This window comes from Mytilinidion resinicola, assembly GCF_010093595.1.
Source record: "Mytilinidion resinicola strain CBS 304.34 unplaced genomic scaffold BDZ99scaffold_3, whole genome shotgun sequence".
NCBI classification, from domain to species: domain Eukaryota; kingdom Fungi; phylum Ascomycota; class Dothideomycetes; order Mytilinidiales; family Mytilinidiaceae; genus Mytilinidion; species Mytilinidion resinicola.
In genome coordinates, this window is record NW_022985439.1 from 1,629,380 (window position 1) to 1,652,343 (window position 22,964).

The 22,964-nt window shown below is 54.0% G+C and overlaps 10 protein-coding genes across 10 annotated transcripts; 7 read left to right on the forward strand and 3 right to left on the reverse strand.

Moving 5' to 3' along the window:
• Window positions 1–267: 267 nt before the first annotated feature.
• BDZ99DRAFT_189939 (uncharacterized protein) lies at window positions 268–1,818 on the forward strand. Its single transcript, XM_033713133.1, has 2 exons — window positions 268–808; window positions 885–1,818. The coding sequence occupies exons 1-2, from the start codon at window positions 413–415 to the stop codon at window positions 1,626–1,628; spliced, it is 1,140 nt and encodes a 379-aa protein (XP_033582030.1). The 5' UTR covers window positions 268–412; the 3' UTR covers window positions 1,629–1,818.
• Window positions 1,819–2,007: 189 nt separating this feature from the next.
• BDZ99DRAFT_378185 (uncharacterized protein) lies at window positions 2,008–3,035 on the reverse strand (the record flags this gene model as incomplete). Its single annotated transcript, XM_033715099.1, has 2 exons — window positions 2,008–2,561; window positions 2,633–3,035. 2 exons carry the CDS (start codon window positions 3,033–3,035, stop codon window positions 2,008–2,010), a joined length of 957 nt encoding a protein of 318 aa, XP_033582031.1.
• Window positions 3,036–4,310: 1,275 nt separating this feature from the next.
• On the forward strand, window positions 4,311–4,984 carry BDZ99DRAFT_459012 (non-histone chromosomal protein 6). Its single transcript, XM_033719061.1, has 3 exons — window positions 4,311–4,370; window positions 4,504–4,681; window positions 4,737–4,984. Exons 2-3 carry the CDS (start codon window positions 4,573–4,575, stop codon window positions 4,889–4,891), a joined length of 264 nt encoding a protein of 87 aa, XP_033582032.1. The 5' UTR covers window positions 4,311–4,370; window positions 4,504–4,572; the 3' UTR covers window positions 4,892–4,984.
• Window positions 4,985–5,085: 101 nt separating this feature from the next.
• Window positions 5,086–5,803, forward strand: BDZ99DRAFT_515826 (uncharacterized protein; the record flags this gene model as incomplete). The annotated part of the gene is made up of 3 exons (XM_033725010.1): window positions 5,086–5,139; window positions 5,212–5,418; window positions 5,537–5,803. 3 exons carry the CDS (start codon window positions 5,086–5,088, stop codon window positions 5,801–5,803), a joined length of 528 nt encoding a protein of 175 aa, XP_033582033.1.
• A 1,723-nt stretch (window positions 5,804–7,526) lies between these two features.
• Window positions 7,527–10,010, forward strand: BDZ99DRAFT_408724 (uncharacterized protein). The gene is made up of 7 exons (XM_033716521.1): window positions 7,527–7,995; window positions 8,048–8,165; window positions 8,217–8,646; window positions 8,694–8,814; window positions 8,864–9,181; window positions 9,260–9,429; window positions 9,510–10,010. Exons 1-7 carry the CDS (start codon window positions 7,880–7,882, stop codon window positions 9,533–9,535), a joined length of 1,299 nt encoding a protein of 432 aa, XP_033582034.1. The 5' UTR covers window positions 7,527–7,879; the 3' UTR covers window positions 9,536–10,010.
• A 685-nt stretch (window positions 10,011–10,695) lies between these two features.
• BDZ99DRAFT_515828 (carboxylesterase family protein-like protein) lies at window positions 10,696–12,545 on the forward strand (the record flags this gene model as incomplete). Its single annotated transcript, XM_033725011.1, has 3 exons — window positions 10,696–10,851; window positions 10,970–11,632; window positions 11,688–12,545. 3 exons carry the CDS (start codon window positions 10,696–10,698, stop codon window positions 12,543–12,545), a joined length of 1,677 nt encoding a protein of 558 aa, XP_033582035.1.
• Window positions 12,546–12,670: 125 nt separating this feature from the next.
• Window positions 12,671–13,316, reverse strand: BDZ99DRAFT_459017 (uncharacterized protein). Its single transcript, XM_033719062.1, has 2 exons — window positions 13,082–13,316; window positions 12,671–12,939 (listed from the first exon to the last, which is right to left on the reverse strand). Exons 1-2 carry the CDS (start codon window positions 13,236–13,238, stop codon window positions 12,752–12,754), a joined length of 345 nt encoding a protein of 114 aa, XP_033582036.1. The 5' UTR covers window positions 13,239–13,316; the 3' UTR covers window positions 12,671–12,751.
• A 1,634-nt stretch (window positions 13,317–14,950) lies between these two features.
• BDZ99DRAFT_378307 (uncharacterized protein) lies at window positions 14,951–16,075 on the reverse strand (the record flags this gene model as incomplete). The annotated part of the gene is made up of 2 exons (XM_033715104.1): window positions 14,951–15,316; window positions 15,698–16,075. Coding segments are annotated over 2 exons (744 nt in total), but the record flags the coding sequence as incomplete, so codon positions are not given.
• Window positions 16,076–17,730: 1,655 nt separating this feature from the next.
• BDZ99DRAFT_506341 (SMAD/FHA domain-containing protein) lies at window positions 17,731–20,190 on the forward strand (the record flags this gene model as incomplete). The annotated part of the gene is made up of 2 exons (XM_033724168.1): window positions 17,731–17,911; window positions 18,824–20,190. 2 exons carry the CDS (start codon window positions 17,731–17,733, stop codon window positions 19,939–19,941), a joined length of 1,299 nt encoding a protein of 432 aa, XP_033582038.1. The 3' UTR covers window positions 19,942–20,190.
• Window positions 20,191–20,324: 134 nt separating this feature from the next.
• BDZ99DRAFT_566977 (DUF590-domain-containing protein) lies at window positions 20,325–22,915 on the forward strand. The gene is made up of 5 exons (XM_033727642.1): window positions 20,325–20,631; window positions 20,686–20,986; window positions 21,040–21,471; window positions 21,521–22,099; window positions 22,149–22,915. Exons 1-5 carry the CDS (start codon window positions 20,402–20,404, stop codon window positions 22,791–22,793), a joined length of 2,187 nt encoding a protein of 728 aa, XP_033582039.1. The 5' UTR covers window positions 20,325–20,401; the 3' UTR covers window positions 22,794–22,915.
• The last annotated feature ends 49 nt before the right edge of the window (window positions 22,916–22,964 follow it).

Consider the following 22,964-nt stretch of genomic DNA (forward strand, 5'->3'; position numbering starts at 1 on the left):
GTAGGAAGCAGCTTGCTACGCCCCCATGGGGAAATGATCCACCCCTAAATCCAGGAGGTCGGGGGGATGTGGAGACCCTTGAGATACTTAAGTGTGGAGGTGGGTCCTCCGCCGTTGAGTAACAGCAAGATCGTCTAGGTCCTCCTCGGTTCCCTTTTCCCGGATTTTTTCTTCCATTCTTCTGGTTCCTGGGATTCTTGATCTTCGTTCATCTTCGGTTTCAAGAGTTGTTCATTTTGGCTTCGGCCTCGACTTGGCTGCGACTTTGACTTGCACTTCGACTTTGACTTGCACTTCGACTTTGACTTGCACTTCGACTCCGACTTGGCATCAACTTGACGTCGACTTCGCCCCCTCGCCCCTTATCCATAATCGTCTTGACATACTCCGTAACCGGAGTCCCACCACCATCATGTCTATCATCCGCAAGAACCCCTCATCAGTCATGAACCCCGTCCCACGCCGCACAAACGACTTCACATCGGAGGCTGTCCTCGTGATAACGTGTTCTGCACTCGCCCTATACAGCGCCATCGAACTCCTCCTCATGATATTCACCACCTTCAAACGCTGGAACGGGCTGTACTTCTGGAGTCTGCTAATCGCCACCATTGGGATCATCCCGTACAACATCGGTTATCTGATCGTCTACTTCGACCTGACCAAGAACTACGCCGGCTTCATCATCGATAGCATCGGGTGGGCGGCTATGATTACAGGCCAGTCCGTCGTGCTGTACTCGCGGCTGCACATCATCCTGCGGAACCAAAAGATCTTGCGAGGGGTGCTGTACATGATCATCTTCAATGTAAGTGTGCCCAACCGTACTTGCTCAAACGTGAGAGATTGTGCGGGTTGAGCTGGGGGGCTGATGAAATCTCCAGGGCGTCGTCTGGCACACTACCACAACCGTCGTCCTTTTCGGCGCCTATCTCTCTCCAGACGACAGCTTCATGCACGCCTACAACGTCATCGAGAAGCTCCAAATGACCATCTTCTGCCTCCAAGAATTCATCATCTCAGGTCTGTACGTCTGGAAAACGAGCGAGCTGCTCAAAAACGTCTATGTCGGTGGCGGGCGCCAGGCAAACCGAGGCACAATGTTCCAGCTCTTTTTCGTCAACGTTATCATCATCATCCTAGATATTGCCCTCCTCTCCCTCGAATATAAGAATCTGCTAGTCTTGGAGCAAGGCTTCAAGAGCGTCATCTACGCTGCCAAGCTCAAGCTCGAGTTTGCGATCCTCGGAAAGCTGGTCAGCGTTGTGCAGAATAACGACCGGACTCAGTCGGGCAGCAATAGCAGACCTAAGCCAGGCGAGATACGCCGAACGACGACGACCACTGTTGTTGCTAGTACGACACAGTCGGCGGCTGGAAGGAAAGAGCGTGGGTCCAAGTGGTATCGGTTAGGAGAGCAACCTGAGGGTATCCATATGGATCACATAACCATCGACGAGCATCCGCCTAGTCCAAGGACGGTAACCTTTGACTCGAAGGATGACAATGACCGGATTGAAGCGGTTGAGATACGGGAGCGCGAGAGTAGTGAGTTTGAGCGACAGAGCAAGGCGAGCAAAAATTCGGACGTGACCTTGTTCAGGAACATATCCAAGCAAGGCGAATAGCTAATGGACGCAATCTTGGAGTGGTTTTGGATATCTAATGATGCAAGGTTGGTTTCTCCGCTCGAAATGGTTGGATGTGAGTAAAGCTTCGGCGTTAGGTGGTAATTTCTGATTTTATGTTGCTCGTACCCAACTGCGGACAAGGAAAGTCGAGCCAGTCGGGAAACTAAAAGCAAGACATTGTACAGCAATCAAAGATATAATTTCGTCAAAAGTGTCCGAACTACAAAGTAAAGTAGAATCAAGAGGAAAGAAGAAGGCCCATTGATATTTGGCGCTCGGAAGAAGAGCATTTCAGAGAAGAAAGAAAGCGAGGCTCCCGAAAGAGCGCGTGGGGTTCGTTCAAAATGTGCCCTTACCTATGATTGACAGACTTCCATCAGTCGTCTTCGCAACCGGGGCAATCGTTCTTGTATAACGGATTGACATCGACCTCTCTGCACCACAAGGCCCATGGTCTAGAGACAGTCTCTTTCATACTGCCCCATGCCTCCGCTGCTTCCTTATCGCTCAGATACTTCAGTTCACCCTCCATCTTCAGCTTTCCGGACTTGATCTTCCCACCACCCTCTACATCAACTTTGCCTTCCACTGAAATTCCGAAGTACGCGTTACGTAGCGTTAATGCTGTGGTCTGCGTCTTTGCCGCCTCTTTAGTATAAATAGCCTGACACACGGCCTCTTCAATTGAGTGCGCAACGGTCGTGAAACCGTGTCCTTGCATCAGAACGACATAATGGTCGGGCTCGTGGTCAGGCTCTGCTGCAGCCCCCGGAAGTGCGGACCTCATTTTGGAGTAGATGAAGCCAGCAGACGTCGCAGGTTTGAACGTTGCTGAGAGGGAGGCACCGACAGAGGTGTCGCGGACGAGCAAGTCATGCTTTGAGCCGCTCGAGTAGTGGGACGATATGTCCCATACAGGGACGTTGGAACCTAGAACTCAACCCCATCAGTCATGCTTCGCCGAGATAGGGTAACGAGCTGGTAAAACGGTGGATGCACACCAAGGAAGCCAGCCATATGCACAGTGGCCCGTAATGGCACGCCGCTTACACCGTACGGTAGCACGTCACTGCAATGGCTATGCACGACGCTGTTCACTGTCGGGAAGCGCTTGTAAATTTCGCTATGGATGAAGCGTTCGAGATAGCCTTGTGGTACGTTCTTCTCGACAGGACTTGCATCCTCGACGTTGTATTCTATGATTTCGTCGGGAGAGCTTACAAGTGCCGGGGAGATGTTGCACGGTATATAGAAAGATGCTGGATTGTCAGGACTCCGAACAGATATGTGCCCGTAAGCGTCGAGGACGCCATTGTTGTGGAGGATGTGTGATGCCGTGACCAGGCCTTTGAAGAGGTCCTCCAGGCCGATCTTCTCGCGCTTTGGGAAGTATCCTGTAGACATTTCAAATCGCAGTTTGATGATGTATGATGGCTATCATGGTGATATTCGAGCTTGGTGTTTGGCACTCTGCCTGATGACGTGCAACAAGAACAACTTCCAAGGTTGTTGGAATTCCGGGGTCCACGCTAGCCGAACCCGACTGGCGTGAACGTCCAACTTCAGACTCCTTCTAACAACTTTGTGCGTGTATTATCGACCAATTTATCTCCTTCCATTTCCCTGTTAAGTTGGCGTGGTATTCTCTGTTTGTAAGCCAAAATAACGTCTGGCTCAACTTCGACTCAATCTCTGCTCAGGTTGCACTGCTAGAACACAGCTTCGGATGCTCAGCTTCAACTCCTTTTTCTGTCCAAACTCGGTTAATAACGCCTAATTATAGTCTATCTGGGTTATCCTTGCTAGAGTTTGTGGGTAACTGTCCGTTCGTCAATCGATATTTCAGTCCACTGAGGCACGAGCCCGAAATTGGAAGACGCTCCCATTCGATGTGCAGCAGCATGAACTTAAAAACCTAGGTTGAACAACCAAGTCGACTGGAGATTTCTTGCCATGGCAATGCCGGTGAAAACTCGGACCATCGCCACCAGATACCAATGCTACACTGGTGCCTGCAAAGCTGTTCCTAGGCCTCAAGAAGACAGGCTTCAGGATGGCCTAGAGTCCTAGACCAGGACAACCCACACATACGGGCTTCTAGTCTCCGATTTGAAGGAACCGGCCCATACGCTGAGATTGACGAGCATGTTGCAATACCAAGAACCCAGCCTTCGACGAAGAAAATAAAAAGAAAGTCTAAACTGCCTAGGAGCACTCTTTTAAACGCCACTCTGCCAGCGCCAAGTCGAGGCTCTCGAAATGCCGAAGACGCGAGTCGGCATAGGTTAGTACGTATTCCCAGCCTCTAGACGGCATAATCGAGGTGTCAGATGGGACAGGTGAATTTGGGAACGCGGCCGCGATGCGGGATAGAGTCATAGAGTAGGGAGAAACTCTTTTTTGATGGGGTTCATTCCAAACATACATGTTGCACTTCCCCGATCTGTCCAGCGCGGTTCGTTCCACGGAGGCTTGCTGAAGTGGATTTCTAGTTCATGACGTCAACCCGGAAACCCCGTTCTGAGGACGCGTTCTAGGCCAGTCTTGTTCAAGGCGGTAAATGAGCTATTGTTGCCATGATGCAACTACTACTAAAATATGGTTTGCTTAAAGGAATGACAGCTTCTGACTGCCTGGTCAAAGAAGTAGTGTGTGGGTTAACTTTGTTGCGACCCAGGACTAAGGTCTATCACATATCAACCGGGAAAGCGGACGAAACCAAATCGGGATTTGTGCTAAGTAAGTGCGTCTAGCACATGCGTTATAGGAATGCAGAGAAATATAACATCTGTACTTTCTACAGTCATCCTTAATCTTCACTCATTCCTTGCGCCCGGTCGATTTTATGGCTTACCGATCTACACATTACTAGATTCATTTCTTCTCTATCTCTTCTTCTATATTTACTCGAACTTCATCCATACTCTATCCCGATATAAGTATGCCGGTCACACGCAACGCTAAAGGAACGAGAGTCCAATCTGCATATGGGCATTTCGTGAAGGACAACCTTAAGGAAGTCAAGCAAGAGAATCCGAACGCCACAAATGGTTTACATTGTCCTAGCTCCACACAATCTCGACTCACGTCTCTAACAGCGCACAGATGACATCGCCAGAGCATTAACAGCGAAGTGGAAATCTCTTTCTCGTGAGGAGAAAGAACCCTATGAGCGTTCGGCGCGAGTAGACAGACATAAGCATGAGTCGGAAAAGAACTATGGAGCTACGAAAGGAGAAGAAGAGGACGAGGAGGATTGAGACGGAGAGGTCCGGTAATACCTTGTAGGACGGGGAGAGGACAATGAGCTGGAGTAGAGCGAGTGCCCTAATACATGATTCTGCTCCAGTTTGACTCAACTGTTCCCGCTTTGACTTGCGGCTTGTCTTCTTGAAGCTTACCGTGGGCTTAACATGATCAGCGATTCGACCAGCTTGCGTAGCACGGTGCATTCATGCAGTCACAGATCATAGTTCTGGACCTCGAGACCTTCTGCACCGACGCCGTGGTTCGATCGGCGGCAGGGCGTGAGTGACCCAAGCAACGCTTCCCAGAGTCGGCCTTTGCTCGTGTGTTTTAGGATGACTGCGCATCCAGCCCGAGCGAGTACCTGCCGGAGTTCCGCATCGCTTTCTGCGTCAAGTGCCGCACCGCTCTCGTGTGCTCTGGGGCCGTCGTGAACGAGTTTCGAGACTTGCCGATTGCGCGAACTGCGGCAGAGATTGGCGTTCTGCCGGGCGGCTCACCATCGATACCGTTCTTGAAACCTCCACTCCGGGATTCTTCTGTCCGCTCTGCCCGTCCTTTCGCACCGTCGCATGGAGCGTCTTGCAGTATCATCTGAGTCTTGCTCAGATACGTCCTCGCGGGACATCAACCGTGAAAGCGCTAACTGCTGTCTTCAGAAATGGACGGTCCGGAAAGGGGCCCTCTCCGGTCGATATTGGAAGGTGAACACACCGACCGAGCAGCGATACCACCGAATCTGGGGGCGCTGCCTCTGTTATGTCTTTCGCATGAGCCAGCTCGCCAAGACATTGAACGACTCGACAACGGAGCTCTCTAGCTTGGTCCCTACTGACGTGCAAATATCAGCCATGGATAGGATCTGGACGTTGCTCCTTCGTCTGTCGCCGACCCCGGAGTTGACCCTGGAACTGCTCATATTCTAGATTCGGGTCAGTCTTAGCATGCTCAGGGCTGCTCAGATTGCACAACTACAAGTTCGGGTTTGCTTAGTCATGACTCAGTTAAAAATCCTGTAAGCTCAAGTTCGAAAGCGGGAATGGACTTTGGGATACCCTTGTAAGTGTTGAGCTAAGACCCCGCATATATAAACACAACGATTCTGGTTCATTCTGAAACTCATGGCTGTAAGCATGACGGGCCCGAGAGGTACATGACCTCGAGGTGTAGAGATAGACGCCAAGCAGCGCCTCTTCTGGTAGGAAGCAATATCGCGTCGAGCGCTTACACTTTGACTCGACCAGATAGACAGTTCCGTTGAACCAGAAACCATGCGAGAGAGCAGGGCATACTAGTTCGGCTGGATATGCTGATAGGCTATGGAACAGGTGGTGGGTGTGATACGAGGGCTGAGTGCGGTCTGACTTGTGGCAAAAAATTCATATGCCCTGGTCCGTGGGATTGGATCGAGATGCGGGTTCCGGGTATGTGGGATACGGAGCGTGGCGATGAGGCAATGGGGATCCTTGGGGGTTGTTGAACTGGTCTGATAGGAACAGGAAGTGAGGGCACAAGACGCCCTGCCGTGAGATTTGGAAGAAGGAAGTTCAGGCGAGTAGTAAGTATGGTTGATAATGAAAAGACTCTTCTTAGATGCTTGTTCCCTGCGTAAAAGAAGGCCTCTCGAGGTGCAGACGCCAAGCTCTCGGGTTTGTAGCCTTCACGCTTCCGTTGCGGTTGAGATATCTCGGTAGTCGCGATTCATGTCACCAATCGGGGAGCTCAACTTCCATGTGAATACTGAGGGCATGTCTCCGTAGCCTTGTAAGTACTGATAGTGGTCCGAGAGGCTGTGGATCCCATGACTGCCTTTGAAGGGGAACGAGCCTTGGGGGACACTCCTTTCCCCAATTGGCCAATGCCCTTGTCTTGGCTGTCTTGGCTTGCATCTTGACAGGCAACGCTGATGCAACACGCTTTGAACAGCCTTGCACTGCCGACTCGGGAAAGGAGGCAATCATTCGAGGGCAGGGCTGTAAGGCTTTGGGCTTTGGCCGTGGCACCGCGTGGGGAGCCCCATGCGACTCGGATTTGCCCGCCCGCTAGCCGTCTCGACGCAAGCCACTTTGCTGCCCAGGCGCGGGACACTGACTGCTTTGACAGCTGGCGAGAGGCTGCAGGGGCCGAACTGGCGGCGCTGCTCTCGGAAGGGTGTGCTGCTGCTGCTCTTCGGGACGCAGAGTCGCTTCAGCGCCAGGCCAATTGGCTGTGTCAGGACTCCCCCGTCGCGCTGAAGGGAGTGCTTCACGTCTTGGGCAGCGCACGCCGTCCGGGCCTCCAGTTTGGGGCTTCACCTTCGGCGCTCAGACCGACGGCAGCTCGGCCAGCCCGCTCAAGCCCCTTTCTGGCCCGCCAGACGTGCGGGTCGTTGTCGTCGACCGCCCGCGGCGTGGCACGATGCATGACAGCGCGCAGGTGTTGGCGGAGGGCGGCCCTCCAGCTGCAATTGGCGCTGGGCAGGCGGCGGAGCGGCAAAGGAGATTGAAGCCGCCCGTCACCCATCGCGTCGGGCTGCGGCAACCATCATCGTGAGATGCAGCGCAGAAGGTGGACGCGGTTGGGTCCGTGTGAAGGCATTGCCGTGGCTCCCGTCCCTTCTGAACGCCCAAAGGCCTGAGCCCAGTCCCAGGGCCTTTTCATCGCGCGCCACGACACCTCCGACGTCCTCTCCTCCTGGCACCCATCATATACGCGCAATCGTGTCGCGTCCACGGCGCTCTTCCTCTGGCGACGCTCTCTCTAGCCTCGCAGTCCGCCGTTCTGTTGCGCCCGCACGCCCCGTCAGCTCCTCAGCCCTACCCCGCCAGGCGAAAACCCTCACCGGCATTCCAGTCTCGACCACCTGCGCACCCATCCCGCTATCCTTTTGCACAGCTCCCCCCCTTGAGCCACTATATACGCTCGACCCTCCATCCGTGTCGGATCTTCATCGCTCAGTTATCCACTTGCTCCCGGCGCTCGACTAGCTGCTGGCCTCGGATCTCGCCCTTCAAAGAAGAAACATGTCCTACGGATACCCAGGCGGAGGCGGGTACGGTGGCCAGCCTCACCAGGGCTACGGCCCTCCACCGCCGCAGAACTACGGATCACCGGGATATCCTCCGCAACAGTACCCGCCGTGAGTACCAGCCGTGATCGCGATCGCGATGCCAGTCTGACGTGTAGATCAGGCCCCAGCAGCAATATGGCGGATACCCGCCTCAACCATCTCACTCTCCACAGCCTCCTTACAACGGAGGCTACGGGCAGCCAACTCCTCCGCCGCAGCAATACGGCGGGTACCAGCAAGTGCGTCGTCTCCAAGTCATGCACTGATTTCTCCGCTTACGCGCTGCACAGACCCCTCCTCCTCAGCAGTATGGATATCCACCTCCTCAGCAGAACCCAATGCTTCCACCAGCCAACCAGGGCTATGCCGGCGGCCATGGCGCTCCCCCTCCACCTCCCACACAGGCCCAAGGTTTTGGCCCAGGCGCGCCGGCAGGCTACAGTTTCCAATACTCTGCGTGTAATGGACGGAGAAAGGCCCTACTCATCGGCATCAACTATTTCGGCCAGCGTGGCCAGCTTCGGGGTTGCATCAACGACGTGAAGAACATGTCCACGTATCTAAACGGCCACTTCGGGTACAAGCGCGAGGATATGGTCATCTTGACCGACGACCAGCAGAATCCCATGAGCCAGCCGACCAAGCAGAACATTCTCCGAGCCATGCACTGGCTTGTCAAGGACGCCCACCCAAACGACTCCTTGTTCTTCCATTACTCCGGTAAGCTTCTCGAAGGAGAAATGGAAGCTTTCGACTGACGTTCCTAGGTCATGGTGGTCAAACGCCAGATCTCGACGGCGACGAAGATGACGGCTACGATGAGGTTATTTACCCTGTTGACTTCAGGACAGCAGGCCACATTGTCGATGATGAGATGCACAGAATTATGTACGTGTAGCACGGTCATCTGCACCACGCAGCTTAATAACTCTTTCAGGGTCAATCCTCTCCTACCAGGTGTACGACTAACCGCTATCTTCGACTCCTGCCACTCTGGTTCTGCTCTGGATCTCCCATACCTCTACTCTACTCAAGGTGTCGTCAAGGAGCCCAATCTTGCCAAGGAAGCAGGTCAAGGTCTACTTGGCATTGTTTCGTCTTATGCTCGCAATGATATGGGTGGCGCTCTCAAAGGGGTATCTGGATTGTTCAAGAAGATCACAACTGGCGATGAAGTTTACCAGAAGAACCTCCGAACGAAGACTTCTCCGGCTGATGTTATTATGTGGTCTGGTAGCAAGGACTCACAGACCTCGTAAGTCGCTTCGTCTTTCATTACCTTACTTCTGGCCTTGGCTACGAAATTCGAAGAAAACTCACTAACGATTCACAGCGCTGACGCGTCAATTGGTGGCGAGGCTACTGGGGCTATGTCTTGGGCATTCATCAATGCGCTCAAGAAGAACCCCAACCAGAGCTACGTGCAGTTGCTGAATAGCATCCGTGATGAGCTGCAAGGAAAATACGACCAGAAGCCGCAGCTCAGTTGCAGTCATCCATTGAGTGAGCAATCCCCCAATCCGTTTAAGCCTAACTCTTTCGGGTCAGAATTTTGAACAGCGACTAATACCAATACTCTCCAGACACCGACCTGCTCTATGTGATGTAGACGTGCTTCATGCAAAATCACGAACCTCGGCTCGCGAGTACGGCTGAATTACCAAAAATGATATGACGATTCGTGGAAAAGTCGACCTGTATATAGCATAATTGTGGACTTGGAGGAAATCCTTTCGACTACCCTCGGGCTATTCTTCTCGGCAGGCGTTGGATTAATACTGGGCGGAGCATTGATATACCATGTAAATGAAATGAGACAATCCTATTCTCTTAGGCCTGGTGAGATGGTGGTGCTAATAGTGTAGACTTTCGACCGGCTGCAGTGAATGGCCTTTTGATATCCTGAGTCAACTCGGTCGTTCATCTCGAGGCACCGAGGCCAATATCGAGGTCCGCTAAGCGATGCACGATCTGGCCGAGCCTTGGCTAATTGGACTTCGTATACGAGCAGACCGAGGCAGTTGGTCAGCTCGAGCCGCTCGCAACGCCTTCACTACATCACCACCTGTGGGAGAAACCCAGTCGAGGTGTTTATCATTGGGTCGCGAGCTGGATAAAGTTGACCGAACCGAAGCCCCATACTCGATGCGGAAAGCTGACGATGCGGATCCACCTATAAGCTGCGGGAACGAGTCTTTACGTAGGAACACTTGGTTCCACGGCTCTGTGACCACGTTCAGCTACCTCCGCCATTGCTATTCGTCATGGCTACTCGATATTGGCAGGTCCTTAAAAGCTCTTTATTCGAACAAGAGCGGAGGCAGCGGGCCACGTATAACTTGAAGTCTTCCTTCGCTTTGCTTCCCCTTGTGTCCTTGTGTGTTTCATTCCTGTTGGTCCTCAGTTTTCGTCTAAAAACAAATTAAGCCGTCTTTCCTAGTACGAGGGAGTGCTTGATTACCTATCACCAACACTGCCGTGCGTTGTGGATTTGCAATACACGAGCTACGCGGGAATCCTTCATTTCTAACTTGGTGAGCATTCTCAGGGCTGCGCGAGGTACTCCGAAAAGAATGCTTATTTCAATTCATGTTCTTCGTATATAGACTGGCTCAAAAACTCGTGATTATCATACCGCACACGCTACAAACACCCACGACACTCATTACCCTACCGGAGCTTTACATATGAAGCAACAGAAGCAATAGCATCAGCAATAGCAAGAGCTGGAACAGTGTTTTCTTATCACGCTATACGCCACTCTTCATTATGTCCACTGCTGTATCTTCAATACGCACTTTTTCGATCCTGGCTGTTGCGGTCTCACTCGCCGGCCTTGGTGGAGCCCACCCATCTAAAGCTGCAAGAGACGCTCTGCCAATTGTTGATTTGGGGTATGAGTTGCATCAAGCGGCGTCTTTCAATGTAAGAAATACAACTTCTCTTGTTCTCATTTCATTTCTACAACTCGACGTTGACGTCTCCAACATCCCAATCCTTATGACTTGTGGCGTAAAAAACACTCAATACTCACACAACATAGGCAACAGGGGGCTTCTACAACTTCTCAAACATCCGCTACGCAGCACCACCCCTCGGCAACCTCCGCTTCACGGTCCCAAAACCCCCTGCCGTAGACCGTTCGAAGGTGCAAACAGGCAGCGTCGGCCGCGTCTGCCCTCAAGCAAGCCCCGCCTGGGAAGTCGTCGCCGCTGTAGCCGTCCCGGAGTACCTCGAAGGAATTCCTTTCAATACATCTCAGACATTCAACACGTCGGGTAGTGCCCCAACTATCGACCCCCGTACTACCGAGGACTGCCTCTTTCTAGACGTCGTAGCTCCAAAGCACGTGTTTGAAGGCGCTGGCAAACGTGCTCATGCTGCGGTGCTCGTTTGGATCTTCGGGGGCGGGTACACGGCAGGGGAGAAGAGTGATGCGCAATACAACCCGTCTGGGCTCTTCAAGGCGAGCGATGGTATCGGTGATGTAGTCTTTGTGTCTCTGAACTATCGCCTCGGGGCTTTTGGATGGTTGTCTGGGCCGAAGTTCCAGTCAGAAGGCGGCGTGACGAATGCAGGCCTCTATGATCAGAGATTGGCCCTGGAGTGGGTGCAAAAGAACATCCACCTCTTTGGCGGCGATAAGAACCGCGTGACGGTCATGGGGGAGTCAGCGGGCGGGGGAAGCATAATGCACCAGATTACCGTAAGACACACTTTCCTCGAACATATAACACGATCCCATACTCACACACCCCCAGGCTTTCGGCGGCCAACGCGGCCCCGTCCCATTCCAACAAGCGATCCCCCAATCCCCCGGCTTCTTCCCCACAACCTCCCTCTCCTTCCAAGACGCCACCTACGCCGCACTCCTCAACCTAACCAACACAACCTGCCTCGCCGAGCTGCGCGCCCTCCCCTCCGCGACCCTAATCCGCGCCAACATCCTCACCGTCGGCGCCGCCCCCTACGGCCTCTTCACCTACGGCCCCGCGGCCTCGGGCGCCTTCACGCCCGCCCTGCCCGGCGTCCTCCTCGCCTCGGGCCGCTTCCACCGCGCCGTGCGCCTCCTGACCGGCCACAACGCCGACGAGGGCCTGCTCTTCGCCTCGCCCTACGTCACCACGCAGGCCGCCTACGAGGCCCTGCTGCGCAGCCACTTCGCCGACATCACGCCCGCCGCCGTCGCGTACGTCGCGGACGTGCTCTACCCGCCCGTCTTCGACGGCAGCCACGGGTACAGAGACGAGACGGCCCGCGTGGCGCTCGCCGAGGCGGAGAGCTCGTTCACGTGCAATAACGTGTATCTGGCGCATGCGTTTGGGAATCGCAGCTATGCGTATGAGTTCACGACGCCGCCGAGCATCCATGGGCAGGATGTGCCGTATACGTTCTGGAACGGGGGGGTGGCGGAGGGGGTGGTGAATGGGACGGTGGCGCGGGCGTTGCAGGAGACGGTGGTGAGTTTTGTGGTGGAGGGGCGGCCGAGGGGGGTGGGGGTGTATGGGGCTGAGAGTGAGGTGTTGAGGATAGGGAGTGCGAGGGTTGGGGTGGGGAGGGATGATGTGGATGCGGCGAGGTGTGGGTGGTGGCAGAGGGGGGCGTGGAGAGATGGGTGAGAAGGAGGTGGGTCGTGGAGTTTTGATGTGATGTAGATGTGTTCAGGGATGTAGATGGCGTAATTGGACTGAGAAATCATGAATCAGTATCAGCAAAAGGTCAACCCGAGTCGAACTCCATTTGAATGCTATGATACACAATTATCATTTCACGCTCTGCTATTGACATTCAGAAACCCCGTGATGATCCATGTCGTTCGAGCTGTTCAAATCTTTCCCTTGATCTCCTCCTTCGCGCCCTTAGCCTTGCCGGCTAGCTCGGAGGCCTTGCCCTTCGCCTCGCCAGTGAGCTCGGAAGACTTGCCGCTGGCTTCGCTGCCGAGTTTGGAGGCTTCTCCTGAGGCTTCGCTGCTCTTGGAGCCGATGGTAGACTTGGCGGCTTCTGTGACTTTCTCTGGGGGGGTTGTTAGCTACAATATTGGCATTGGCTAAAGCTAAGTGTGATAAGAGAAATAGATGCATATGCAGAGCAGGATGAATAGCGTAGTTCGCCAAAGTGGGTGCGGTTTACGTATTGAAGAGATAGCTTCACATACCTCCGGTCTCAATGCCCTTGACAGCGGCATCCGAGACAATCCTGTCAACCTTCTTGAGCGGCTCCTTGAGGGTTTCGGTGACCGACTTGCGGGCAGCGGGCGAAGTGGAGAAAAGCCGGGCCTGGCGGGCAATCGAGGTGCGGATGATGGACGACATGTTGAGTAGAGTGAAGTGCTGTGGTGGTGGCAATTGAGGTTCTTGTGTAGTTCAGGTTGGTTTGAGGATGGGTTGAAGGAGCAGCAGAATCTTTGTCGGAGGTATGAAGAAGCTTGGAGGTGAAAAAAAGCTCAGAAGGCTTGAGGATAGGTGAAGCGAATGACGTCGCGATGTTGTCACTGCAAGTCGAACAAAAAGGCCCGAGCTGTCACTTTCCCCAGATCTTCGCTTAGATTATCACAACCGGAATGTAGCTTTCCCATCACGATTACCATCAGCTGAGCACTTTTGTTTTCATTTGTTGTTCTATCACCACTGCATCAGTCGTGAATCGGCGTGGCTTTGGCACCGATGCTTCTTCGGGAGTGCACTATCAAACACTGCACGGAAACCGTAACAGTAGGTTGAGAATCGCATATCGTTCGCAGTAACGTCACAATTCAGATTAAAATTTCGTTTGAGTCACAATTCAATTGTGTGTTACGCTATACATCATGAGGCCTTCCAAAGTTCCGATACCAGTGCCACCGGCCATAATCCAGGGCTCTGATTCCAAGCCGCCGGCACCAAGCCTCCGGCACCAAGCCTCCAACACCATGCTCGATCATGCCGCCGTTGGAGAGAGAAGAGAAAGGACGAGCTAGATCAGATCAGTACTTACTCATTCATTGAAGTCCGTTGAGACCCCTCGTAGTCCCATAAAGCCATAAGAACAGTGCCACGGGCAATTCCGTAGCCATGATTTCCTGCCTGCAACACCTAGCCAAAGCCAAAGCCACCTATCCGGCAAAAGATCACAATATGACACGCTAAATCAGAAGAAAAAGGAAAGTCACATACTTCACCTCGCTATCCATACCCCGTCCATCGCCACTTCAAAAGGGCTCGCCGTCACCCATTCCAGCCCCAGGTCCGCTGAACAGGGCGGGATTATGCGGGCTTCCCATCCCGATAACGAAGGGAATGCTGCTCCCCTCGTTCGTGCCCACAGATCCAGATCCACTTCCGCTACGCTTGCGCTGCTGAGGTGCCAGCGGAGCCGTGTTGTAAGACATGCTACGCCCATGACCGCGCATTGGGGCTTTCCCGGCAGCGGTATCCACCTCCTTCTGCTTCTCTGCTTCGGCCGCGGCTAAGACGTCAGTCTTCGGTACGAAGTCTAGGAGCCCATGGCGTGGGCGCACAGGGCGTTCGGGCGTGGTCCGCGGTGGAGACCAGTCCGGGGTGCGTGCGGTTGCGTACATAGTGATGATGCTGTCGGAGGCACTCCGCTGTGTGTCCTCGCGCTGCAGGGCGATTGGGTTTGGGAGTGTGTTCTGCACGCCCGTGCCTGCAGTGGTGTCTTGAGAGTGTGAGCGGCGCGGAGCGGAATAAGGAGATGGGCCAGGACTGGTCTGAGATGGACGGCGCGAGCTGCGTTCTGGCGTCTGGGGCGGCTTTATATCGCTTGGCGACGGTGGGAGCTTCTTGTTTAGGCTTGATGGGACGTTTTTGCCAGCGGGAGAAGCTTGCGGGCTAGAGAGTGCGGCGGATGTTGCAGGGGTAGCAGGCTGAAGAGAGCTACTAGCTGACATTGGGATCGAAGTTGGAGACGGCGTGGCCGATATTCCGAGGCCTGGGGAGGTGATGGTGAATTTGGCTCGAACTGGTATTTCGCGGTGTCCTGTGCCAATGGGCGAACTCGCCTCGCTGGGGAGGTTCAGAGCACTAGACAGGCTCTTGATGTCCTTCTTGTACCCTTTGATGTCAAGCTTGTAGTAGATGATCTCTCGCACGTAGAATTCCACCTCTTTACTCAATTGATCGATGCGGAACTCATGTTCCGCTAGCTGCTTGTCGACCTTGCCAGAAGTATTCGCCAGGTGGGCCTTCAGACGCTTTTGAAGGAGCGCAATCATCCGATCAACATCTTCCCGTGTCGCATTCGGTGGAAGCGATTTGTTATCATCCACCTCCGACCAGATCTTGAAGGACGCGTGTTTTCGAACCTCGCTTTCAAGTACCTTTTTGAAGTATTCCATCTCTCTACGCAATCTGAGCACATGGATTTCGGCATCGTCAAGCTTTGATTTGAGCTCCTTCAGTTCGGCCGTAGATCGATTGAATCTCCGTTCCCAGTGGTTGCTTTCCCCTTCCCACGAATCGCACCGCTTTTCCAAGGCTTCGCTGTGCTTCTCCATCTCTTCAAGGCGCGCCTCTGCGACTGCGTAGCGCGCCGTCGCCGCTTCACTGACTCTCCGATATTCTCTTTGATGGTTATTGATAATGGCGTCCTTCTCTTTGATCTTGTCGTTCAGTCGCTCAATGTCGCAATTTTGGCGCTCGAGCCTATCGACAAAGGCTGCTATGACTTTGGCCTGACTTGGGTCTTCCTTGGCAGGTTCCCTAAGTAGAGCATTCTCGCTAGCCAGAACTGGGACGATAGTTGTTCCAAGGCTAGATTTCGAGGGAATCGGGACCTCGTTCTCGTAGTATCGTCCTGTCCGTTGGAGTTGGCTCTCCAAAACGTGGATCTTCAAGCAAGCCTCCTGAAGGTCGATAGTGAGCTGCTTCTCTGACGGCTGGGGTCTGTTAAACGGGTTGACGTCGTGCTTCAGGTTGTAAATCTGTTCAAGGGCATCGACCCTCGCAACGTTAGAGGCTTGAAGACGTGTCTCAAGGTAGTCTACAGAGTTGCGCAGCTTTTTGACGTCTTCGAGTGCCGGTTTGACGGTGGTGGACGCATCCTCAACTCTAGCACGCGCCTCTAATTCAAGGCTGTCGATACGTTCCTTCTGGGTGCCAACAGTCTTCTGCAGATCTCGTACATCACTGTTCGCAGCCTTGAGCTTGTCCATGAATCGATCGATTTGTCTACGGAGGGCGGATTCGTTGAGTTTGTACTGATGATTCTGTATGGTAAGCTCGGCGTTTTGTTTGAGGGTCTCATCGTGTTCAGACGTGTCAGCCTGTGGTTTCGGCCTCCTTGCGTTGCTGAGCGTCCTCGTGAGCTTCCTCATGTCTGCGGTCGGATCAGTTGCCCTCGGAGTCAATTGAGGCTGTTCTTCAATTGCTGTTTGGAAGGACCGAATGCTCGTAGCAGACGGCGCGGTTTGCGAGTTCGCCGGTCGCTCTGCGGTAGGTGTTTGAGGTTCGGCAGTGTCGAGGAGCATTAAAAGGTGGTTGCTGGACGCTAGCGCGCCAGGATTGGTTAGCTCGGCTCGGCTCTAGCGAGGTTTGCAATTCACCAGATGGAGGCAGGCGACGTAACTTACCATGGTGAAGTGACCGCTGCTGAGACTGCTCTTCTAGGACTCGAGCGTAGGTCTTCAAACTCGAGATCTCGCGTTCATGGGCTTCAGAAAGAGATGCGATATGAGCCTCGTGGGATGTTTGCAAGCTAGCGAATTGCGACGACAACGTCGAGATGGTTTGATCCTGTGCCGAGATAGTCGCCTTGAGTTCCTCAAGCTGGCTTGAACTTGACGACATCTATCAATGCTTAGCGCGATCTCAATTGGGCCCCACGCGGATACATGGCGTTCACTCTCGGGACAAAAGAACTTTAACGCGTCCGGACGCGCTCTGCACACGCTTCTAAGGACCACCTTGTTCACTTCCACAGCATATCTGATCACATCTTCCCACATTTACAATCGACCAAATCGCGGCTGCGGGTATCTGCTACATCAAGAAGAAAACACTGCACTAACCTCATCACGTCTGCTCGGACCTTGGTCGCTCATCTTCTGCTTCCCGTTCCTCTTCTCCAAAATCATGGGCGACGGCTGCAATGACCTGCTGCTATCCGAGCCCGCCCTAGCCCGGGCCGAGTCGTTACTGCTCGTTTGGCCGCCGTTTGTAGAGGCCGAACATGCCGTGAGCTTGCTGTCGGTCGTCGACGATGGGGAAAGGAGCAGGCTTGGTCGCGACTTTGATCGGCGCTGCACGCGAGCCTCGCTCAGGCTCTTTTTATGCTGCGGTATACCAGTACGAGACTCCCGGGGCACTGCAGGAGCGCGATGTTCGGCAAGAGTTGGGCTGAGCAGGTTCGCGCTGCGGACCGACCTCATGGTTTGGCTTGCTGCGGATGCCGCGACGGGTGAGGCGGGAGGGAAGCCCTGATTCACCAGCAGGAGGGAGCCGGCAAGCTCTGCGATATCTGGCGTCGGTGGCAGAGATATCGAACGTGGCCTACCGGGCAAGGGCTTATGTAGCGGAGATCTAGGACATGCACTGCCAGTCAAGGCTGGAGATCGGAGCATCTCATTGACCACGGCCAGCAGATTCGACGCAGAGCTGACGGAGCTCAGGGCGGCACTGTGGAGGGCAGAGGCGGGAGCCAGGCATTGTCCATGAGCGTCACAACTCGAGGGAGACGACAGGCCCTGCAGTTGAGGACGGGCGTGAGCATTCTGTACGGGTCAGCCAATGACCGGACAACACGCATAGGTCTGCCCGTTAACCTCAACGCTATATATGCACCACCACGTTGCGTCGCTGCAACCAATTGATGCATGGACAACGCAAGGCCAACGGCGAGGCAAAAAAGAGACTGCCACCATACCTGGCCGCTACTAGTCGCAAAGGACGAGTTGTTGCGTGCGTCCGAGAAGTCGGTCACGATCGGGAGCAGCCCGCCAGTTCGATGCGCCTCTGCGGCTGCTGCAGCACGACGGTCGCCCTTGGTCCAGGTGAAGAACTTCGACGCCATAGCCTCTCATGCCAGGCGCCTGGTCTCGGGGAGGGTCGCGGCGGGCATTGGCGGGGGGTAACGAGTGACTGAGGTTGAGACGTAAGTTGAAGAGAGCTCACAACTGTGAGACTGGCAGGCCATGGAGCGATATTAAGGCTCCAGGGCTAGAGGCCCATCTGGCCGTGCTATTGAGCGCCTGCTTTCCATGTGCATTAGAGCCGTATGTAATGCTCCAAGGCGGACTCGGGAGCCGCAAAGAGCAAATGGAAGTGTGCGCCACTTTGCGGCGCGGACGCCCCTCCCATGCTTTCGCCAGCTTGATTGGGTGAGAGCGACTGCTTGCAAGCATTGAAACCAAGGGACCGGACGCGTGAAACTGCTTGTTGGTGACCTTTCACGGGGAGAGCCATTGCTGAGGCTGCATAAGCGCTGGGTGGAGTCTCGCTTCTAACGTCCCCCGGCCCTTTCCAAAGACTTCGAGACCGAGCCTCTTTGCGACACTGCGTATCTGCCAGCGACCTGTCTACTTCTACTTCTTCCTGTGTACCTTGGAGCCTTCGCCCAGCTCTGGATCCACTCAGTACCTGGCTACAGGAGAGTTCGACCACGATCGTTGGCACAATCGCCCCGCTTCCTGCATCTCAGCCCAGCGCCTTGGATATGCCAACCCAGTCACCGCCCATCCAAAGCCGAAGTCAAGCATCCGTACCAAGAAGCGGTCGCGAGTCCGAGGCCTCCCGCCGCCCTAGACACAATGACCGCAGCTTGAGCAGGAGCCGCAGTCGGTCTGCTAGCTCAACAGACCGCAACAAGAGACGACGCCACGAGGATCAGAAGGGACCATCGCTAGGCCGAAAAGAAGGAGACCATAATGAGCGGAGACTTCCCCGGCGTTCTGTGAGCTCATCAGGGGACGAAGCAGCTAGACCGCGAACCGGGACGAGGAGAAGCAGAAGCCGTAGCAGGGACAGGCCGCGAGACCAACCCCGAGTCAAAGGGTCCGCGAAAGCAGCTTCACCAGCAAGATCAGGGTTGGGCGGCTCTAGGGACCGTCGGATAAGAGAATCATCACCGCCACGGAGACGTAGAGGTGCGTCGAGGGACAGATATACTAGTCAGAAGGAACGCAGGCCTAGGGACTCCTCAAGAGATCGAAAACCACGCAGCAGGTCAAGGGAGCGAAGGCCCAAGGACACAGCCACGGAGAAGGAGCTAAACCTAAGGGACGTCTCCAGGGATCATCGTCCAAGGCGTAGGTCCAGATCAAGAGAGCGATCCAGAGACCGTTCGCGTGACCGTCGGAAGCGTCGTCACTCTCGTTCACGAAGCCCCTACCGCGCGTCGAAGCGCCGTGACCGATCAGCCTCACCGCGTCGAAGGACTTCACGGTCTCCCTCCCACAAGGACAGGCGTGTCAAAGTGCGAAACCCCTCTCCCCCAACCCGCAGCCGCAAGCCGCTTCCATCTCAGGAGATTTCTTTCCGAGGCGGACCAGATTCTGGCGCATTATCAAAAGAAGAGGTGGTTGAGAAGCAGAAGCCCAATCTAGCCCCTAGTGGTCTACTCGCCCGTGAGGCTAACACAGTAGCTGGCACCAATATATCACTGAAATACCACGAGCCACCCGAGGCACGGAAACCTCTCTCATCAGCCCAATGGCGCATCTTCGTATTCAAGGGGGAAGACACATTGGATACAATAGAGCTATATACGCGTTCGGTCTGGCTGCTTGGTCGGGCGCCAGAGGTGGCTGACATTCTCCTAGCCCATCCTAGCTCTAGCCAGCAACACGCGGCAATTCAGTTCAGATACATCGTGAAGAAGACGGAGGACGAGTATGGCGTTACTCAGAAGAAGGGAAAGGTGAAGCCGTATATCATCGATCTGGAAAGTAGCAATGGAACCGTTCTCAACGGGGAGAAGTTGGATGCTGGGCGATATGTAGAACTCAGGGATGGCGACCTATTGAAGTTTGGAGGATCTGAGAGGGAGTATGTTATTATGCTCCCGCCTCCAGACAAGGGTTGAGCATTTGCTCGTACAATTGCAGCACCCCCTCCAGTTCAGACTTCGCGCGATATACTCACTAGTATACCGCTTTAGAGTAGCTCGATCACGGATTGGCTCGTGAAGATCGGCACAAGGTTTTCCAACGATGCTGGAGGGGATGATCGAACTAGGGATGATGCAGAGGTGGAAGGGAACCCTGGACAGAGTATATAAAATAAATTAAGCTGTAAAACACTGTTTCTGTACACAATTGAAGGCATTCAGACCCCAGTATCTACCTTCCGTTTCCATGTAGCTGTGACGACTGAATGCAGTAGCCGCTTCGATGACGTGGGGCAGCTGAAGCTTGGCCAGGCTTTCTCCAGGTTCAACTTGTGAACGCGCCTCGAAACCCCTCCATGCCCACAGAGCCTTCCTGTGGCCGATATTCTACAATCCTAATTCCCCTACACGCTTTTTCCTCAGGCCAATCGTCACCATGGCCAAAAGCCAGGCGTTGCAGACGAACATGGACGTCGAGTACGTCCTGATATACCGCTTCGCGAAGACAGACAAGGCGACTGCCATTGCGAAATTTGAGCAGCTTGTGCAGGCTCTTGCGTCCGTTGGACTGGCCACTGAGGTCAGAAACGGAGAAAAGCACTCACTCTTGCTCTTCGTCCGGGTTGCTTCCGAGGAGCACTTGTTTGGAGAGGTTTACAGATCAAGGTTCGGTTGTTCATACAAACTCCTCTACAAACGCACAGCCTAAGCTCTGTTTAGAGTCCGAGACTGGGTACATGGCGTACGAGCTGCTGCGCCTCCCAAGGAAACCCGCGAAGCTCTCGAGAACGAACCCCTATACGAAGCTGAACGTCTTCGAATCATTTACCAACTCATCACAAACCCTGTCTCGGAAGGAGGCGCAGGCATCACGCCAAAGGAGGACGGCTGGAAGGAAGTAGAGTCCATATTCGCTCTTCATGACCATGAGTACAATAAGGACTGGATCAAGAAGTGGAGCACCTCGTACTTCCTGACGACGGAAGACTTGGACGACATTAGAAACCGTCTTGGAGAGAAGGTAAGGTTCATTGCCGGAATACGCTGCCTGGCAAGTTTACTGACTGCAGATAGATTGCTTTCTACTTCGCGTTCACTCAGTCCTACTTTACCTTCCTCGTCTTTCCAGCTGTCTTTGGATTCTCGGCTTGGCTGCTACTCGGTCACTTTTCCGCCTTCTATGCCATTGTCAACGCCGTATGGTGCTGCGTCTTCACTGAATACTGGAAACATCAGGAAGTTGATCTAAGTGTGCGATGGGGTGTTCGGGGCGTCTCTCGCATTGAGGTTAAGAGACAAGAATTCGCGCACGAGAAGGAGATCACCGATCCAGTCACTGGCGAAACCGTGCAGATGTTTCCAGCTACGAAGAGACTGCAGCGGCAGCTTCTGCAACTGCCTTTTGCGTTGGCAGCTGCAGCAATTCTCGGGAGTCTTATCGCCACTTGCTTCGGAATTGAGGTCTTCATTTCAGAAGTCTACGATGGACCTCTCAAAAGCCTCTTGGTAAGTACTTCGACAGTGTAGATATGAGTGTCTTTTGACGTAGTTTTAGGTATTCCTACCGACGGGGATCTTGACCATTTTTATGCCAATCCTCCAAGGCATCCTTACCACATTCGCTACCCGCCTGACGGAGTTCGAGAATTACGAAACCCATGCTGCGTACGAGGTAGCGCTGACGCAGAAGATCTTTGTGTTGAACTTCATCACCTCTTATCTCCCTATCCTTCTGACAGCGTTTGTTTACGTTCCGTTCGGCACAATCATTGTGCCATACCTGGATGTCTTCAGCCTGGCAGTGAAACCGTTTGCCGAGAACGAAAAGCAACTCGAGACGCCTGCTGCATTTGCCATCAACCCCTCAAGACTTCGAAAGCAGGTCATCTACTTCACAGTGACTGCCCAGATCGTCAATCTAGGTATGGAGGTCATCGTACCATATCTCAAGCGCCAGGGTTTCTCCAAGTACAAGAAGATGCAAAGTGAGAGGGCTGCCAAGAACGGTGGGACTGCCCCTGATCCATCTCTGAATGACACGCCTGAGGAAGCTGCATTTTTGTCTCGTGTACGCAACGAAGCAGAGCTGGGCGTTTACGATGTCACAACAGACCTTAGAGAAATGGTTCTCCAAGTAAGTACCCCTCTTATATCGCCTGATATTGGGCTAATTGATGGTACAGTTTGGCTATCTATCCCTCTTCAGCGTTGTTTGGCCCTTGACCGCCGTCTCATTCATCATCAACGACTGGATGGAGCTCCGCGCAGACGCTATCAAAATTTGCATCGAAATGCAGCGCCCCATCCCCTTCCGCGCCGACACAATTGGTCCCTGGCTCGATAGCCTCAGCTTCCTGACCTGGTTCGGCAGCATCACGACCTCAGCCCTCGTCTATCTCTTCAGCAACGACGGTCTCGGCCCGGACGGCTCCCCGTCTTCCATCAAAGCCTGGGCCCTCCTCCTCTCCATATTCCTCTCTGAGCATGCGTTCCTCGTCCTCCGCTGGGGCGTGCGTGTCGCTATCTCCAAGCTCGACTCCCCGGGACGCCAGAAGGAACGCCGCGAGCGCTTCATGGTGCGCAAGCGCTACTTTGAGGAGAACCTGAGTGAGATGAGCAAGCTCCCCAAGATGGCGGAGGCGGGCGGTAACATCGATCGTGAGAGCTTGGAGGAGGATGCGAGGAGGTCTAGCTTGAAGACTGCCACGCCTGAAGATAGATTTTGGCTGAGGCAGCGAGGCTGGAAGGAGACGACGCAGGTCGGGAAGGGGTATATTGAGAAAGCAGTAGTAGATGATGCTGCTTCGGAGACGAAGAAGGAGTTATAAGGGGGCGGGTTGGATTGAGGGCGCAACTCGAACATGAGGGTATGAGGACATGAGTTACGAAGCGTCGGATAGGCTTGGGGTACGTCGAGGGCGTTCCTATTCCGTCGGTACTTTGGTAGTCCTAGTATGATTCTTAATTCTTGGTTAGCGAGAAATACTATTGTTCCTCTG

Coding starts and splice junctions, on each gene's coding strand:
- BDZ99DRAFT_189939 (XM_033713133.1), top strand. CDS start 413: ATGTCTATCATCCGCAAGAACCCCTCATCAGTCATGAACCCCGTCCCA. Junction 809..884: donor TGTACATGATCATCTTCAAT/GTAAGTGTGCCC, acceptor TGAAATCTCCAG/GGCGTCGTCTGGCACACTAC.
- BDZ99DRAFT_459012 (XM_033719061.1), top strand. CDS start 4,573: ATGCCGGTCACACGCAACGCTAAAGGAACGAGAGTCCAATCTGCATAT. Junction 4,682..4,736: donor GAATCCGAACGCCACAAATG/GTTTACATTGTC, acceptor AACAGCGCACAG/ATGACATCGCCAGAGCATTA.
- BDZ99DRAFT_408724 (XM_033716521.1), top strand. CDS start 7,880: ATGTCCTACGGATACCCAGGCGGAGGCGGGTACGGTGGCCAGCCTCAC. Junction 7,996..8,047: donor CCTCCGCAACAGTACCCGCC/GTGAGTACCAGC, acceptor CGTGTAGATCAG/GCCCCAGCAGCAATATGGCG. Junction 9,430..9,509: donor CAGTTGCAGTCATCCATTGA/GTGAGCAATCCC, acceptor AATACTCTCCAG/ACACCGACCTGCTCTATGTG.
- BDZ99DRAFT_459017 (XM_033719062.1), bottom strand. CDS start 13,238: ATGTCGTCCATCATCCGCACCTCGATTGCCCGCCAGGCCCGGCTTTTC. Junction 12,940..13,081: donor CAAGGGCATTGAGACCGGAG/GTATGTGAAGCT, acceptor CAACCCCCCCAG/AGAAAGTCACAGAAGCCGCC.
- BDZ99DRAFT_566977 (XM_033727642.1), top strand. CDS start 20,402: ATGGCCAAAAGCCAGGCGTTGCAGACGAACATGGACGTCGAGTACGTC. Junction 20,632..20,685: donor GGAGAGGTTTACAGATCAAG/GTTCGGTTGTTC, acceptor AGCTCTGTTTAG/AGTCCGAGACTGGGTACATG. Junction 20,987..21,039: donor GAAACCGTCTTGGAGAGAAG/GTAAGGTTCATT, acceptor GACTGCAGATAG/ATTGCTTTCTACTTCGCGTT.